This window comes from Diceros bicornis, chromosome 34 (assembly GCF_020826845.1).
Source record: "Diceros bicornis minor isolate mBicDic1 chromosome 34, mDicBic1.mat.cur, whole genome shotgun sequence".
NCBI classification, from domain to species: domain Eukaryota; kingdom Metazoa; phylum Chordata; class Mammalia; order Perissodactyla; family Rhinocerotidae; genus Diceros; species Diceros bicornis.
In genome coordinates this window covers 21,986,471-22,003,326 of record NC_080773.1, presented here as the reverse complement: position 1 = coordinate 22,003,326, position 16,856 = coordinate 21,986,471, and the positions used below count along the sequence as shown (strand labels likewise).

At 47.9% G+C, this 16,856-nt stretch overlaps 1 protein-coding gene across 1 annotated transcript in view; it reads left to right on the top strand.

Annotated features, from left to right (window-relative positions):
* Window positions 1-6,234, top strand: part of PNMA8C (PNMA family member 8C) — a 30,565-nt gene extending 24,331 nt beyond the window's left edge. Inside the window, exon 2 of the mRNA XM_058530719.1 lies at window positions 5,131-6,234. Coding sequence (XP_058386702.1) covers window positions 5,131-6,234 — 1,104 coding nt within the window. The remainder of the gene's footprint in view (window positions 1-5,130) is intronic.
* Window positions 6,235-16,856: the final 10,622 nt, after the last annotated feature.

The window sequence follows — 16,856 nt, the reverse complement described above, 5'->3', positions numbered from 1 at the left end:
TCTTTTTTATGGCTGAATAATATTCCATTGCATATATATACACCACATTTTCTTTATCCATTCATTGACTGATGGACGCTTAGGCTGTTTCCGTGTCTTGGCTATTGTAAATAATGCTGCTATGAACACGAGGGTGTAGATATCTTTTCAAGTTAGTGTTTTTGTTTCCTTCAAATACTCAGCTGTGAATTGTTGGATCATATGGTAGTTCTATTTCTCATTCTTTGAGGAACCTTCATACCGTTTTCCGTCGTAGCTGCACCAATTTACGTTCCCCGTGGCAAATATTTTTGATCGCCAATTTTACTTCACCTTTTGAGGGAAAACTTATCTTTGTATTAAAATGGACAGTGTTAAGTTATGGAGTCGAATGCAAAATTTTACTGTCAAAATAAGACTTCAAAGAAATCTCTATCAAAAAGCTGCTTCCTAATACCGCTAGATGGGAGGGCACGTCTTCCTTCTGTTCTCTCTACTGGAAAACGTGAAAAGCAATGGTTAGTCGAAGGCTGTTGTTTTGTAAAGAAGAGTTATGGTTGTTTATGACCCGTCAGTGCTCAATAGGGAAGCAGGTCCCCTGCGAGTGACACGGGACTAGGAACTTATTATGGGGATCGGACCTCAGGCAATTGTGGGGGAAGCTGGGGGAAGTGCAGACTCAGAAAGGGGTGATGGGGACATCAAAAAAAGTTACTAAGCCAGGTGCACGAGGGTTGAAGGAGGAAAAGTATACGCAAGGTCGGTGTCTCTGTAACTAGTGTTGGGTTTTAAGTCTCTGTAGGCCAGTTGGCTGGGTAGTCGGGGAACTGGAACCTACAAGAACAACCTGGAACCTGTGAGAACAAACTGGAAGCCCCATTGTCTCTTACCACCTCCAGCCTCCATTCCATGCATGGCTTGCAGGACCAGCTGGTGCCCTTCCCCCAGGTCACTGCTCAGGCAGCCGGCCCCATATTCACAGAAGCCGGAAAAGGAGATCCGGTGGGAGCGGGTGGAGCTGAGGTCTGATGCTGCCAACAAAGTGAGCCAACAGGTTGGTGACAACACGCATGAGCCATTGTGGCACCCGGGTCCTGCGCAGACCTTCCCACCGTAATGGCTGTTGATTCATCTCTGCTGTCTAAATCTCGTGAAAATGTCTCTTTTAGACAACGCTAACCCAGAGCCACCCAGGGAAAGGTACTCTGGGCCACATAGGCCCAGCTTAGCTAAGTTGGACAGAACAAAATCACCACACAGCCCAGAGTGGGAAAGCGGCCTGTCCAAGGTCACACAGCAGCTGCATGACAGAACAGGAACTAAGCCAGGTGACCCAATAAGGCACCTTCTTCTCAGGGAACGGCGTGGTGTTTATGAGGTTAAATGTTGGCGCCTAGGAGTCAGGGTGCTGAGGAAGGAAGTCTAGCTTTGCCCTTCACTATCTGTGTGACCTTAGGCAATTAAATCAACCTCTCTGATCCCCAGTTTTCTTGACTATAAAATTGGGGACATTAATAGTACCCATGTCATAGGGTTGTTGTAAAATGAAATGTGTGTGCAGAGCTTTGGTTAGATAACCTAACTTATCGCGACTGATACAGGAGTTAACCAGTAAATGTTAAAACCATTATTCTTAGTAGTAGTATTTGTGGTTGTATTATTATTATCAACATGAATATTGTTAGAAAGCCCCAACCTGGCATCAAAGAGACCAAAACTATTCCCTACTTCCTTCCACATCCGAAAGTAATTTAACTTCGCTAATTGAGGAATCATTGTACACACAGGCTGAAGAAAGGAAGAAATGACATAGGGGAGAAATGACATAAGAGGATCTAGAACATGACACCTGATGGGGAAGGGAGACAAGAAACGGAGTCTGAAGGGAGTTCCCACTAGACTGGGACATCAGTTAGCTGTGAGGGAGCTTGATACAGAAGTGAAGGTTCTGTGTGCTGGGCCCAGGGTGACCTGCTTTCTCCACCATGAGTCAGTGTTTAATTCCTTTATGGAGAATTACTCAAAGATGTTGAAGGGCGAATTAACAAAAGCAGTTCATGGTGACAGTTAATAGTGTAAATTAGGCATCTCAAATTCTAATACCTACAGAGACAAGGCAGGTAATATAGATGCATAAATGGAGCTGACTGTGGGGCAATAGGGGCTGGTGGGGTCTGTGGAAAACTAGAGAGCAGTTGCTCCATCTAAAGGGAGGCAGAAACTTCTCAGCCCCAACAGATTTTTAATTAGGTGAGAATGAGGGTCCATTTTGACAAATTCCCTCATTTTTAAGGGAAACTAGAAATCTGCATTTTCTTGTAAATTTGGAATGTGAAAGTTGGCTATTGATTCAAATTTTTGAAAAGTAGAGTTGGCCAAATAAAACATATCTGAAGATCACTTTCCAGTGTTTAAGTTTGCAGTTGGTGGCCTCTGACAAATATTTCCCTCCAACTAACAATGGACATTCCCCAAGACATTGTCCAGGGCCACTCTATCACCACCCACTCTTTCTCTGACACTGCCCATATTCTCACTGATGTAACACACCTGTCATTCGGTGCTGGCACTCGTGGATGGATGGGGGTGTCATTCTCAGGTGCTGGATGAAAGGTCTCATACAGAGGTCAAATTTGGAGTTCAGGTTGATTCCCAGTTGAAGGACTTTTCACATCCTGGGTCACCCCCAGGTTCCTGCTGGTCCTGCCCTCAAGTCCAAGCATTCCACTCGTCCAGTCTGCTCTCAGGATGACCCAGAGGAGGAAATACTTTGAAAGTTGGGAAAAGTGTCTTTGAAATTTAAAAGAGAGGGAGAAGTTTCTCAATAGATGCTAGGCCAATATTGTGCTGCCTCTGTCGTAAAAATAATCAGTTTATAGCCATGACAATTACAAGGTGTGAAAAAGACAGAGGAAAATGTCGGACACGGTACATACTCATGAGTCTTTCCGTGTAATTGGGCTGTGTTAGATACAAGTTACAGAAAATCCAACTCAGATCAGCTTAAAATAATCAAAGTAATACCCAGATTACATAAAGAATTACAAATCAATAAGACAAAGAAGACAACCTAATAGAAAAACAAGTAAAAGACTTTCACAGATTCTTCACAAAATAGGATATCCAAGTGGCCAATACGCATCTGAAAAAAATTCTTGATGGCATCGGTCATTAGTAATATTCAAATTAAAAACACAACAAGATTCCTCTCTGGTGACACCACAATGAGATACATAGCAGAACTGCCAAAGTGGAAAAGTCTGGCAATAACTAATCCTGGTGAGGATGTGAAGGAACTGAAACCCTCAGATGCTACTGGTGGGAGTGCAAAATGGTACAACTACGTTGGGAAGCTGGGAATCTGACATTATCTACTAAAGCTTACCATTTACCTAGGTTTATAACTGACAGATAGGTACACATGTGGACACCAAGAAACACAGAGCACATAATAGGTGATTCCATTTATATAAAATACAAAACCAGAAAAAACTCATCTATGCTGTTGGAAGTCAGTTTGGTGGCCACCCTTGAGAGGATATAGTGACTTAGGGAAAGCATAGGGCACCCTTCTAGAGGTCCTGATGATTTTCATTTATTGATTTGGATGCAGGTTATCCAACGTGCTCAGTTTACAGATTTTTATTTACAGTTTGTTCACTTCTCATTATATATGTTGTATTTCAATTAAAAAAAAAATTTCAGACTGAGTAAGCTTCAGGGATGGTTTGATCCAGAGGTTCATGATGTCATTCAGGATAGTGGCATGGTTTCTCTGTGGTTCTCTGAGCTCTGCCTTCCAGAATTCACCCTTAAAATGACTTCTCTTATGGTTCCAAGATGGCTTCCTGGAGCTCCCATCTTTATTCCATTACATCTAGGGAGAAAGAGAGAGTACTCCTCCTCATAACCAGTCACAAAAGTCTTCAGCTACGTTCCCGCGTCCAGCCCTTAAAACGATCTCTTGACTTGGGAGATGGAATGCACTGATTGGCTTAGCCTCCAGTTACCTAGGCGACCATTTCTGAGCCAATCGCTGTGGCAAAGGGGCGGGATTATGCGGATTAGTTCAAGCCGTTCAGTGCCCATCCCCAGAGCTGGGAGCTTGGAGGGTGTCAATCCAACCCAAACTTTATGGCTTTTATTCCTGGGGTAGGGAGGGGAGGAACAGACATTGTGAAGGGGATCACATGTGCAGGACATTTCTTTTTAAAAAATTTTGAAACAATCACAAACTTACAGGAGAGTTGCAAGTATGGTGCAAAGAACTCTTGTCCCTCTGAACCATTTTGAGAGTAAATTGCTAACCTGACGCATCATCCTCAATATAATCCATGAATATTACAGTGGGTGTGTCCTACAAACGAGGACTTTCCACAAAATATACTTTTGTTCCCTTTGATTCATAAGTTTTAGATGAGACAAGTCATAAGCCACATTCCTCCACCAAACTTTCCAATTATCTCTTTTTTTTTTAGTTTTATTTATTTATTTTTTTCCCCCAAAGCCCCAGTAGATAGTTGTATGTCATAGTTGCACACCCTTCTAGTTGCTGTATGTGGGACGCGGCCTCAGCATGGCCAGAGAAGCGGTGCGTCAGTTGGTGCCCGGGATCCGAACCAGGACCGCCAGCAGTGGAGCGCGTTCACCTAACCGCCAAGCCACGGGGTCGGCCCTCCAATTATCTCTTTACTTATATCTACATGGACTCATGGATTCGCAGTTTATTCCAGGGGTTAGGATCTGTTACTCCCGTTTTTAACATTGATGCTCAAATTGTCCCAGATTTGGTCAGCGGGAGCCCTTCAAGCTGGCTCCTGTGTCTTTCCACCTGTTCTCATCATTCTTTGAGCATTTCCTTACTTTCTGATCCCAAAAGATGTTCCAGGCTCATTGCGTATCTTCCCTGTCCCCCTTCCCCTGGAATAGGCCATTTTCTCAAAGAAGGGGGGACACTTTTGATGGGGGGTGGCTGACCCCTCACCTCTGAATGACCCCCTCCGACTTTGATTTCGATGCGGCTGGGCCGGGCCACTGACAAAGGCGATGTTCTAGTGGTTGCCATGGAGACGGCTGGGCCGCAGAGGGCTGGAAGCAGTGACGTCACTGCCAGAGCAAGTGCAGCGGCCACGTCCTCTTAGCCCCCCACAGGGCGCTGAGGGCAGCCTCCGGGCCAGTGTCGAGGGACAAGTTGCCCTGCCTGTGGGGTCCCCACCCACGACACCCTGGTGGCAGCAGCCCCAGGGAGATAGTCTCAGATCTGCGGAGATTGCCAGGGCCTGTGAGACCTTTGGAGGCAAGAAACGGGAAGCAGCATCTTCACACCCTTCCTGGTGTGGCCTTGCCCAGGACTCGGGAGCCACAAGCCCGCTGCCAGACGCTCACCTCGGCTTCACTCACGAGTCCCTGGGGATTCCCAAGAGGCCTCTCAGGGGGAGGCTACAGAAGGCTGGACACTGTGCAGCCCTGCCGGCAGGGCCGGGGGCATCCCTGACGGAGCTGGACAAATTGGGCCCTCGAGCCTCTCTCTCACTCAGCCTTCGGGAAGGGATCGTGGCATCCTGGCTAATCTTTTGGATTCCCGAGGCAGCGCAGGTGTCCACGAGTGGGCATACTGCTGCCTCAGAGAGCTGGGCAAGATGCTGTTCGGCGTTGAGGGACATTGCGCTGTTGGAGCGCGGGTGCAAGGCTCTCGAGGTGGACAGTTACAAGTCCCTGATGATCCTGGGTATCCCGGAGGACTGCAACCACGAGGAATTCAAAGAGATCATCCGCGTCCCGCTAAAACCCCTGGGCAAGTTCGAAGTGGCTGGGAAGGCCTTTCTGGAAGAAGAGAGATCCAAGGCAGCCGTCATTAGGCTGGTGGAGGACATCAATTACGCCGTGATCCCCAGGGAGATCAAGGGCAAGGGCGGCACGTGGAGAGTGGTCTACATGCCCCGGAAGCAGGACATTGAGTTCCTGACCAAGCTGAACCTCTTCCTGCAGAGCGAGGGCAGGACGGTGGAGGATGTGGCCCGGGGCCTGAGGCGGGAGCTGTGCCGGACGGTGACGGGCCCCACAGAGCTGCCTGCCTCAAAGTGCTGTGTGCCCGGGCCGGGGGAGAAGCTGGGGCCTGGGGCCACCGCCCGGGGGGACGGGGTGCCACCTCTGGACCTGGCAGAGAAAGAGAGCAAGGCTGGAGATGGCAAGAAGGGCAAACAGAAGCGCAGGAAAAACCGACGACGACACCACGCGCCTGACAAGAAGCCGTGAGTTGACGTGGGGTGGGCGTGGGGGCGGCTGAGTGAGGATGGGAGTCAGCTGAGTGGGTGTGGGTGACGCCTGTGGGAGCGTGGGTACCACTGGAGTAAGTTTGGGGAATGCCACTGAGTGTGGATAATACGAGCGAGGACGGGTATCAATCTAGTGAGTGGGTAACTTTGAGTAAGAATGGGTATCATGGGTGAGCGTGGTAACATCCGACTAGTGTGAGTGAGGGTGCGTATTTTTATCTGAGTTAACTTGCAGGTGACATCTGGATGGGTGTGGTTAACACCTGGTTGAGGGTGGATCGTTCATTCATTCAACAAACATTTCCTGAGTGCCTACAGTGTACTAGGCACTGTTCCAGGCATTGGGGATACAGCCAGGAACAAAACAGACCCAAACCTTGCCCTCGCGGCACTCAGATTACACATGTGAGTAGGTGCAGGTAACATCTGAGTTACTGAATACATCGGAGTGAGCGTGGGTACCATTTGAGAGTGTGGGTAGCATCTGAGTATGAGCGTAATATATGAGTTCAAGTGGGTAATATTTGAGTAGTTGTGGGCAACACTGGAGACTGTGGGAGTAATACCTGAGTATGTGTGTGGCTATTGAGTGGGGGAGGGTAACTTCGGAGCGAGGAAGCGTCTCAAAGACCCGCAAACAACCTCTGACATCCCGGAGGCCCCGCGGGACCAGCTGCGCAGTCGCAGTGGGAGCCGAGCAGCGCGTCGGACTGTTGCCATGGAGACCGCGGGCTGCCCCAGGCGCCCGCGTAAGCAAGTGTTTGCGGGAAATGAAGAGGAGAAACAGGGTCTGGGATTCCAAGGTCTTGAAGAAGGTCCCGTACCGGAGTTGAGGAAAAGCCAAGCAGGAAGAACGTGTCAGGGAGATCCCTGCTCCTGAGAAAGGCCCTTCCCCATCCCCCGTGGCCTGATGGTGGGGACAGCCCCTCTTGCTGGGTGTGTGTCGCGGGGAGGAGGCCCAGACCCCACTAGCTTTGGTCCCTGCTGGAAATCCTGTCATTGCAAAGTCTAGAGCCGTTTTTTGTCTTTTAAGAGGAGGTACCTTGAATGTCCCTCTGGCACAAACTTCTTCGGTTTGGGCCTCCCTGTTTTGCACATGGCGATCAGGCACGTCCACGTGAGCTGCCTGCTTGCCGCGTCTGAGGAACTCACCGCTCTGTGTGACTGTGAAAAGCTGTCACTGTTCTCTAGACGCTGGGTCTCCCCTATGAGGATGGTCAGGCGTGGGACCGTTCTGCTCTGACTGGCACCTGGGATGAGGGTATGGGTCTCCCGAGATTAGATCCCAGAAGCTCTGACTTGCGGGTAGGGGCGCGCTCCACTCTCTAAAGAACAAAAGGCCAGACGTCGAGGGAATGGTCCAAAAGGAGGTAAATAAGTAACAGGTCACCTTCAAGGGTTAGCGATTAACACATTCACCTTGAGTCCCCGAGTCTATAAGCTGAGTGCCCCGTGATGGTGAAAAACAACAACACAATCAGGTAAAATCCAGAACATCCGTGGATAGACTGAGCTCTTGTTCAGGGGCTTCTGTCCTGTGAATTTGCCAACTTCCAATAGTTTAGGGATCTGCAAAGGTTTGAGCTGAATTTCTTTTCAAAAATGTAATTTACACGCGCGCGCGCACACACACACGAGGCTCAGATTCTTACCAAATAAATTGTAATAGTGGAGACCCCCGCAATGTATTACTGTGGCGGGCATCAGTCATATCTGTGAATTCCAGCGTCCGACCACCTTTCTCATTTCTGCAAGGCTACCCCATTTTGCCCCTGTAGCAGAACCAAAAGTGGAGGTTCTCTCTCTACACCCCCAGCTTGGCAGAGGGATGGGGCAGGCAAGGGACCCATCCTCAGGCAGTGAGAAACTCCTGTTAGGTCCTTGCATTTCCAGCAGGGGTCAAGACAGAAGGAATTTTTAGAGTTCACATATGCGTTGACTTAAGCTAAAACCTGGAAGACTGATTGCGGTCAGTTCCCCAAGCTGGCTCTCTACCATCAACATCAGCATCCTTTTCTGTTCTGCAGTGGTTGGGATGAAGCTTTTCCTGCCATCCTCACGCATGTATTTGAACTTGCAAGTGCATCCATGGTCTAGAGTTTGTAGCTCTCTATTGATCTTTTTATTCCTTGTAAATTTCCAGCATGGGCACACCCACTCACAGAATATCGAACTACTGCAGGCATTGTTTCCTCCGAGTCTGAGCTTGAGTTACTGCTACACAAACCCAGGCACATTTGTCTGTGGGATGCTGTTGCCCCATCAAGGCACAATCGTTGTACAGTAACAGGGGACAGTGTGACATTTCTTATCGTCATATTGCAGTATTAAAACTGCATTTGTGCTTATTGTGGGTTTCAGGTGCTTCCCATACAGCGTTCATATTGGTGATACACGATGTGAGAGGTTGTTCAGTGTCGCCCATAAAATTCAAATCTCCTACCATTTCTCTTTAGAGTTTTTCTGGACCAGTTGAAGAGTTTCTTGAGATTGCAATGCAAGCTGTCGTTCCAAGCTACTTACCTGTGTGAGTCAAGATATCACTGGCATAGCAAATCCTAAATGAAAATTCCCAAGTAAATTGGATGTGCTGCCTGATGGAACGCACAGCTGGCCTTTGTAATCCCCCGATTTCCAAAGTGGGTTCCGTTAAAACTCTTCATTGTTCTTTGTGGTGGATGCGATATTGTACAAATATGAACTTAGAAAATAAATGGATGCTGATGAAATCATCGTCTGCTCTTTGATATGTTGGGGAATCCGCGTTAGATTTAATTTGGAAAAACAATCTACTGCTAAAAAACATTCTGGAAACCACTTCCATGGGCTGCCTGAAGTTATCCAGGGCTGTATTTTGTTAAAAAGGGGTGTTATCAGATCTTATGGCCAAGATAACTCAAAACACACAGCTTTCTTCTGTCCCGTGGGCTTCCAGTGGCCGATGGGAAGGATGAAATAATTTGTCTGGAATAAAAACAGTAACAGCTAGCCTATGTTCCAGGCACTGTGCAAAGTCCTTCACACTCGTTAAGTCATTATATCTTCCCAACCCTTGAGGCCTGGCACTATAGGTCCCCAACCCTCAGGCCACATGTGGTTCAGAATTGAGAGAGTTTTGGATTTTAGAAAAGTAATACAGTGGCTATATCTTATATTGTACAATTCACCTCCCAGGAGGGTTTGGGCAGCTCCCGTAAGCAAAACCATTAGTGTTCTGTAGGGAAATGTAGGCTATTAACATGAAGTGAAATAAATTAAGACCATAAATAGCCTCATGTCAGTGTAGATCTTTCTTGCAAATGGTTTTGCTTTTTTGGTGCAAGGCTTTCAGAGTTTTTTGGATTTCAGAAGAGGAGACAAGTGATTGTGAACCTGTACTATTATCATGCTCCATCATCTCATTCTGTAGATGAGGGAAGTGATGCCCAGAGAGGTTAAGTGGCTTGCCTAAGGCCATACAGGAAAACTCAAGAGAGATTGAAACTCAGGTCTTTGTGACCACAGTCTGTACTCCTGACACAGGGCTGGGTCTCTCTGGGGCTGGGGACAATGCATGCTCTAGTTCTGATGGAGGCTTAGAGCAGAAGATAATGGAAATTCATATAAATGCTTATTGAGGGCCGGCCCCGTGGCTTAGCGGTTAAGTGCATGTGCTCCGCTACTGGCGGCCCCGGTTCGGATCCCGAGTGCGCACCGCCGCACCGCTTCTCCGGCCATGCTGAGGCCGCGTCCCACATACAGCAACTAGAAGGATGTGCAGCTATGACATACAACTATCTACTGGGGCTTTGGGGGAAAAAAAGGAGGAGGATTGGCAATAGATGTTAGCTCAGAGCCGGTCTTCCTCAGCAAAAAGAGGAGGATTAGCATGGATGTTAGCTCAGGACTGATCTTCCTCACAAAAAATAAATAAATAAAAGCAATGACCATGATTTAAATAAATAAATAAATGCTTATTGAATATATAATATGTACCAGGCACTATTCTAAGCATTTTACATGAACAAGTAATTTAATCCTCACAATAACACTCAACATTGTGAGGTAGAAACAAATGATCCCATTCTCCAGATTTGGAGACTGAGGCACAGAGCCACACAATTTGCAAACAGTGCCAGGATTTAAATCAGGCTCGAGTCTACAGAGGTAACCACTAGGCAACACCATCCTTCTAATAATCATGCCTTAGATTTATTGAGCGTTTACCATCCCAGGTCCTGTGCCAATGGTTAATTACATGGTCTCTTTGACTGCTCACAACCTCCCCATGAGGTAAGTTTCATTATGGCCACTATTTTGCAGATGAGGAAACTGAGGCTCAGAGAGGTGAAGGGACTTGCCCAAGGTCACACAGCTCCAGAATTTCAACCGAGGCAGCCTGGCTCCAGAGCCCACACACTCCACCACACAGAGGGTTCGTAAAGGGGCAGGGGTCTGAAAGAGGGGTTGGCACAGCATGAAGAGAAATGGTCTCTTGATAAGTGCGGGAAGACTACCCCTGTGACCCCACCAGCAGTCCTTGCTGAGGGGCAGGGATTCTGACTGCAGGCTCTGAACCCCTCCGTGACCAACATATAATATGTGATTCCCATGAGGCTGATGCTGGTGATTTCCCATGTGTCCCCAGATTGTCTCTCTGTCCTTCTCCTATGCTATGTGCCCTGGGAGGAATACGTCTATGGACTACATTACCCAGGCTCCTTTGCACCATGACTTCCTGTTGGGATCAGCCAATAGGAGGTCATGGTGGGAGAATGGAGGGCGGGAGGAGAGAGAGGTCGGGATAATTCTTCCCTGCTGTCTCCCCGGTGGGCTCACTTCGTTTTCTGGCAATGGCCGTATCCGTCTAAGATGATAAATTTGTCCGTGTGGTTACCCCTCTGCTTACACACCTCCTTGGCTTCCATTCCTCTTCAGAAGAAAGTCCAGCATCTTCGTACAGCCCACTGCCCGGTGCCTGCCTCAACCCCACCTCGCAACACTCCAGCCACCCCCAGACACCCACCCTCCCGCCTTGAACTTTCACCCTTGTTGCCTCTGCCTGGGACGCTCTTAGACCGCTCCCACTGACTCTTACTCACCCCTCAGGCCTCTTCTTCTAGGAAGCCTTCTTGGGCTCCCTTGGGCAGAGTTCAGTCCCCCTTATATGATCCCCTTTAGCTCCCCTGTATTTTCCTGGCTTGGTGTGTCTCTCGATGGTGATTGATTTATTTGTGTACATCTTTGTTTAATGTCATGCTTCCCTGCGAGATTGCAAGCTCCCAGAGGGCAGAGCCGGGTCTGTCTCATCGCCTGCCGTATCCCAGGACCCAACACTGTGCCTGGCACATAAGAGATGCTCAGGAAATCCATATAAATGTGTGTGATGGTTTAAATATACGTTTCATTATGATTTAGGTATGGTAAGGCCAAGAGATCAGAAGATGACTGCCATTGAAAAGATAGATGGTATATTTGCAGATCCCAAGAGAAGGGGGCATGCACGCTGTCGGGGGGCCACACAAGGAGGCATGGGGGGGGTGGGACGGGTCAGGAGGCAGAGGCAGAGGGAGGGGGGAAACCATGGGCAAAAGCCTTTATTATGGTTTCTGAGGGAAGGAGTGGGTGAGCAGGGGTAAGCAGGCTTAGGATTGGCTAGTTTGAATAATTTCAGCAGGCTCTGGGGCACAGAGGCTGTCCCTAGCTGTCTGGGACCCGGCCCCGGGGTGAGCAGAGCAGGCGGATGGCGGCCTGGAGCATGAGGGCAGAATAAAGGAGGTGGGTGAGGGTGTGGGCTCTGGATTGTTGCCTTAGAGGAACACACTCAAGGGCGAGTTGTTTACTATATCTAGGAATTGCCTGACCTTGCGAGGGGCAGTCCCTCCAGCGTCAGCAAAGCCCCAGATGTCAAAGACTCAGAATGCAAAAAATAAAAGAGCTAGTTAATACGGTGATAAATACATAACATGGATAAATATCTATGTAAGTGAATAGTGGAATTGAATCTGAAATTCCTCTAATTGGTTTGCTCACTAGGCGACCTACCAATTAGAGGGCTTCAAAGGATTTGGAGCTGTACAGACAGACCTGGCTTCAAATCTTGGCTCTGCTGCCAATGAGCTGTGTGCCTTTGTGAAGGTGACTTCACCTCTCTGGGCCTCAGTTTCTTTATCCGTAAAGTGGGGCTAATGATACTCATACCACGATCCTTTGCAATAGGGTGAGTGTACACTTTGTGTTAAAAACATAGGCTCCGGAATATTCATAGCAGCTTTATTCCTAAGAACCCCGAACTGAACAACCCAGATCTCCACTGTCAGGTGAATGGGTAAACAAACTGTGTATTCACACAATAGATTATTACAAAGCAACAAAAGAGAATGAACTACAAATAGACACAGCAGCATAGATGAATCTCAGAATATCATGTTGAGTGAAAAAAGCCAACAAAAAGGATGTACACTGTATGATTCTTTTTATATAAAACTCTAGAAAATGCCACACTCTAGCAACAGAAATCAGATCAGTGTTTGGGGGTAGGCAGAAGGGGGCTGCCACAAAGGGCACGGGGAACTTTTTGGGGTGATGGAAGTGTTCTATATCTTGATCGGGGTGGTGGTGACTCTAAAACTTACCACACTGGACATTAAAAAGGGTACATTGTATAAGATGTAAAGTATACTTTCAATAAAAAGTATTGAACTTTAATGGCCACGTGTTGCTGTGATGCTGAAAGCTATGCCACCGGGATTTCAAATACCAGCAGGGTCAGCCATGGTGGACAGGTTTCAGTGGAGCTTCCAGACTAGACAGACTAGGAAGAAGGACCTGGCCACCGACTTCCAAAAAAATTGGCCGTGAGAACCCTATGAATGGCAGCGGAGCACTGTCTGATGGAGCGCCGGAAGGGGAGAGGACGGCGCAGAAGGACCAGGCAGGGTTCTGCTCTGCTGTCCACAGGGTCGTTAGGAGTCGGAATCTACTAGACTAACAACAAAACCATCGGATCACTCTGGTGTGAGGCTGGCGACGAGGGACAGGCAGCAGACAGAGTTCTGCAGGCTGGGGTGGGGGCATTTTAAAACACTTCCAAGGTTCCCATCACCCATAACTGATTCCTGGGGTCAGGACACTGCAGAAGAATGCTTTCACTTCAGCGATAATTATTCTTGAGAGACAAGATCACAGAATAAAACTTGGATGTTTTTCATTTGGAGTCTTTCTCATTGGAGTCTGGGGAATTGGTGGCCACACGGGGTTGGGGTGTGTCTAGATTTGTTTCCTGTGGCTGCTGTAACAAATGACCACAAACTGGATGGCCCAGAGCAACAGCAATTTATTCTCTCATGGCTCTGGAGGCCAGAAGTCCAAAATCAAGGTGTTGGCAAGGCTGAACTCCCTCTGAAGGCTCTAGGGGAGGATCCTTCCTGGCCTCTCCCGGCTTCTGGTGGCTCCCGGTGGAGGGCTTGTGACTCCATCACTCCCACCTCTGCCTCCGTGGTCACATTGCCTCCTTCGATTCTGTACATCTTCTCCTCTGTGCCTGTACCATCTCCCTTTGCTTCTTTCTTATAAGGACACTCCTGATGGCAGTTAGAGCCCACCCAGATAATCCAGGGTAAACATCTCAAAATCCTTAATTCCATCTGCAAAGACCCTTGTTCCAAATACAGTAACATTCTCAAATTCCAGGGATTCAGACCTGAAATCTTTGGGTAGCCATGCTTCAACCCATTACACGATCTCTCTGAGAACCCCCACCCCCATCCTTTTAAAGGTCCCTCTATTTTGCTAAAATTGGAGAAACTCTAGTTTCCAAGCTGGCTCCTTTGCAGGTCCTAGGATATTTCCAGCTGGCCAACTTCCTCTGGGGATGTTCATTTCCTCCCCTGCCCACCCTACCAACCACCACCTCTGTCAGAGTCACTGGGGGAGATTTTTTTTTTTGGTGAGGAAGTTGGCCTTGAACTAACATCTGTTGCCAATCTTGCTCTTTTTGCTTGAGGAAGATTGGCCCTGAGCTAACATCTGTGCCAGTCTTCCTCTATTTTGTATGTGGGACGCTGCCATGGCAAGGCTTGATGAGCGGTGTGTAAGTCCATGCTCGAGATTCAAACCCACATACCCTGGGCCACCAAAGCGGAGTGCATGAACTTAACCACTACACCATCGGGCCAGCCCAGGGGAGATTTTTTTTTTAATGCAGTACCCCATCCCCCACCCTAAGATGTTCTGATCCTGTAGGTTGGACTCTGGAAACTAATTTCTAGAATTCTCTCCAGTGATTCTAATGTGCAACTGTTTTGAGAATCATGACTTTAGAGAAATGCGCCACGTGAATGAATGAATGAATGAATGATGTCCTCAAATACATGGCTCCTCTAATTGCTGGCTTTGCCTCCATACTCAACAAACAGCCTTCAGATTTGGGATGGGGCGGGGAGGCGGGCAGGGGTGACCCAACTATATGGCAGAGTGTAGACCACAGTGCTGCTTCCTGCTGTATTTGCTGAGGACCTACTGTGTGCTGTCAATTAACCTTCTGGTATCTGGTCCAGAGGTGGGGACAATTTATATCCTGTCCATTCTAGACAGGGATCTGATTTCTGGATGTTGAAGACTGAGGACAAATCTGGTGACTGTGCCAAGGTTACAAGTGTCACCTGGGAGAGAAGACTTCGGGGACTGCCCACCCACCTTGCTCCCCACTCCACCCCACCTCAGGCAACTGGGCAAATAAAGGAGGCTTCCAAGGGTGGGGTTGGAATCTAGGGAACCCGAGTGAGTCAAAGCTTGGCTCTGCCATTTCCTGGCTGTGTGACCTTCTTTGGCCTCAGTGTTTCTCATCCGGAAAATGGGAATAACACTTGCTCAGGAGGGGGTGTATGGATTAAAAGAGAAAATGCACAGGGGCAGGGGCAAAGTAGATGCTCAATAAAAGTGAATTATCATCAGTGTTATGACGTTCCAGGCTTGTGGACACACACAAAGGTGCAAGCTGTCACGGAAAAAGAAAACTGCGATGGATCTGCATGCACTGATTCAGAAAGACTTCAAGACATGCTATTCAGGGAAAAAAGCAAGTTTTCTAGCAATAGATCTAGTGCAAGCCCCTCATTCATTCATCAAATATTTTGAGCACCTACCCATGCTGTTCTAGACGCTGAGAATTCAGCGGTGAGCCAAACCAGACAAATATCTCTGCCTTGGTGGGGCTAATGCTCTAACAGGGAGAGACAATAAATAAATAAGAAAATACCAGGAAGTGATAAGTACTGTGATGAAAATAATTCAGAATGATGTGAAAAATCCCCAGGGGGTAAATTCTAAAGTTACTAAAATATACTAATGTAAGCATTTGTTTTTTCCCTGAGAGATATTTAACTGTGGCTACTTTAGCGGGAGAGGCTGGGGACTTGCCGCTGGGGGAGGGAGACGTTTTTCATTGTACACCTTTCTGTAACTTAAGCATTTTCTTCGCATATGTGTGCATCACTTTTATTATTATTATTATTGTTTAAAATGGCAACCAAGTGGAGCTGGGTAGAGAGATTAGGGCCAAGTTTTGTTTTCTTCCCTCAATCTTTTCTGATTTTTCGTTTCTTTTAAACAAATAGAAAAGCAGGAGGTGTAATTATCGTGGTTTTTTTTTCCTAGGACGGCTAGAGAAAGATCTTGCCCGCCAGCGATCTGGGAATCTCAAACACCCCCAGCGGAACTGCTCAGGGGTTGGCAATTTTTATGAGCATGTTGAACATTTGAGGTTTTCATTTCTAGGATAATCCTTCCTTCTCCCACCAAAAAAAAAAAAATCCTTTTACCAATATCTCATCTGGGAGGTCTTTCCTGCTTGGGAGGTGGTGTCTTTATTTCTCAGACCTGGATTCTTTAGCCAGAATTTCTCAAACGGGTGTCCTAGGGACTTTTAGTTTGGGGCCTCTGCGAAGCAGCTGTTCAGGGAAGCAGATTTTGGGGATCAGGCGGAAGCAAGGGATAAGAAGCCGATAAGAGGCTCTGTCCCGCCCCCGCCCTCCGCCAGCGCCCCGCAGTCTCAGAGAGGACTCGCGCCTAGCAACGCGTCTCCTCGTTGCCATGGAGACGGTTAGGAGGCGGGGCGAGAAACCGCGCATCAGGGAGGGGCCGGGTGGCGGGAGGCCCCGCGGGAGCTGAGTGCGGGGGCTGGGACGGCGCCTTGAGAAGGAGGAGGAGAAAATCCAGTGAAGCCTGACGGCCCAGCTCTGCAAAAACGAAAACAACCCGAATGAGCCGATAATTGTGCAAAGGCCTCCCTGAGGCCTTAACCGCCCCTCACCCCCCAAGCATCTCCCTTCCTTCTTTTCCTCTTTCCCTTCCCTTTCTTTTGTCTCCCATCCCTCTGTCTCTAAACATCTGCCTGGTTCCTTCAGGAGTTAAATAAAACCACACAGCGTGAGTTAAACAAAATTATACGTGTTCATTTTCATCCCTTATATTAAAGTCATCAGTGTACCTGTTTTGTTGTGGTGGTTGGAATTTTTCTTTTAACAGTTGTATTTCACTATAATTGGCATTTAAAAACTACCCTGGAAAGGGCTCATGGCACAGAAAGGGTTAAGGATTCCTGGGCTAGAGGGCCCTGGAGAG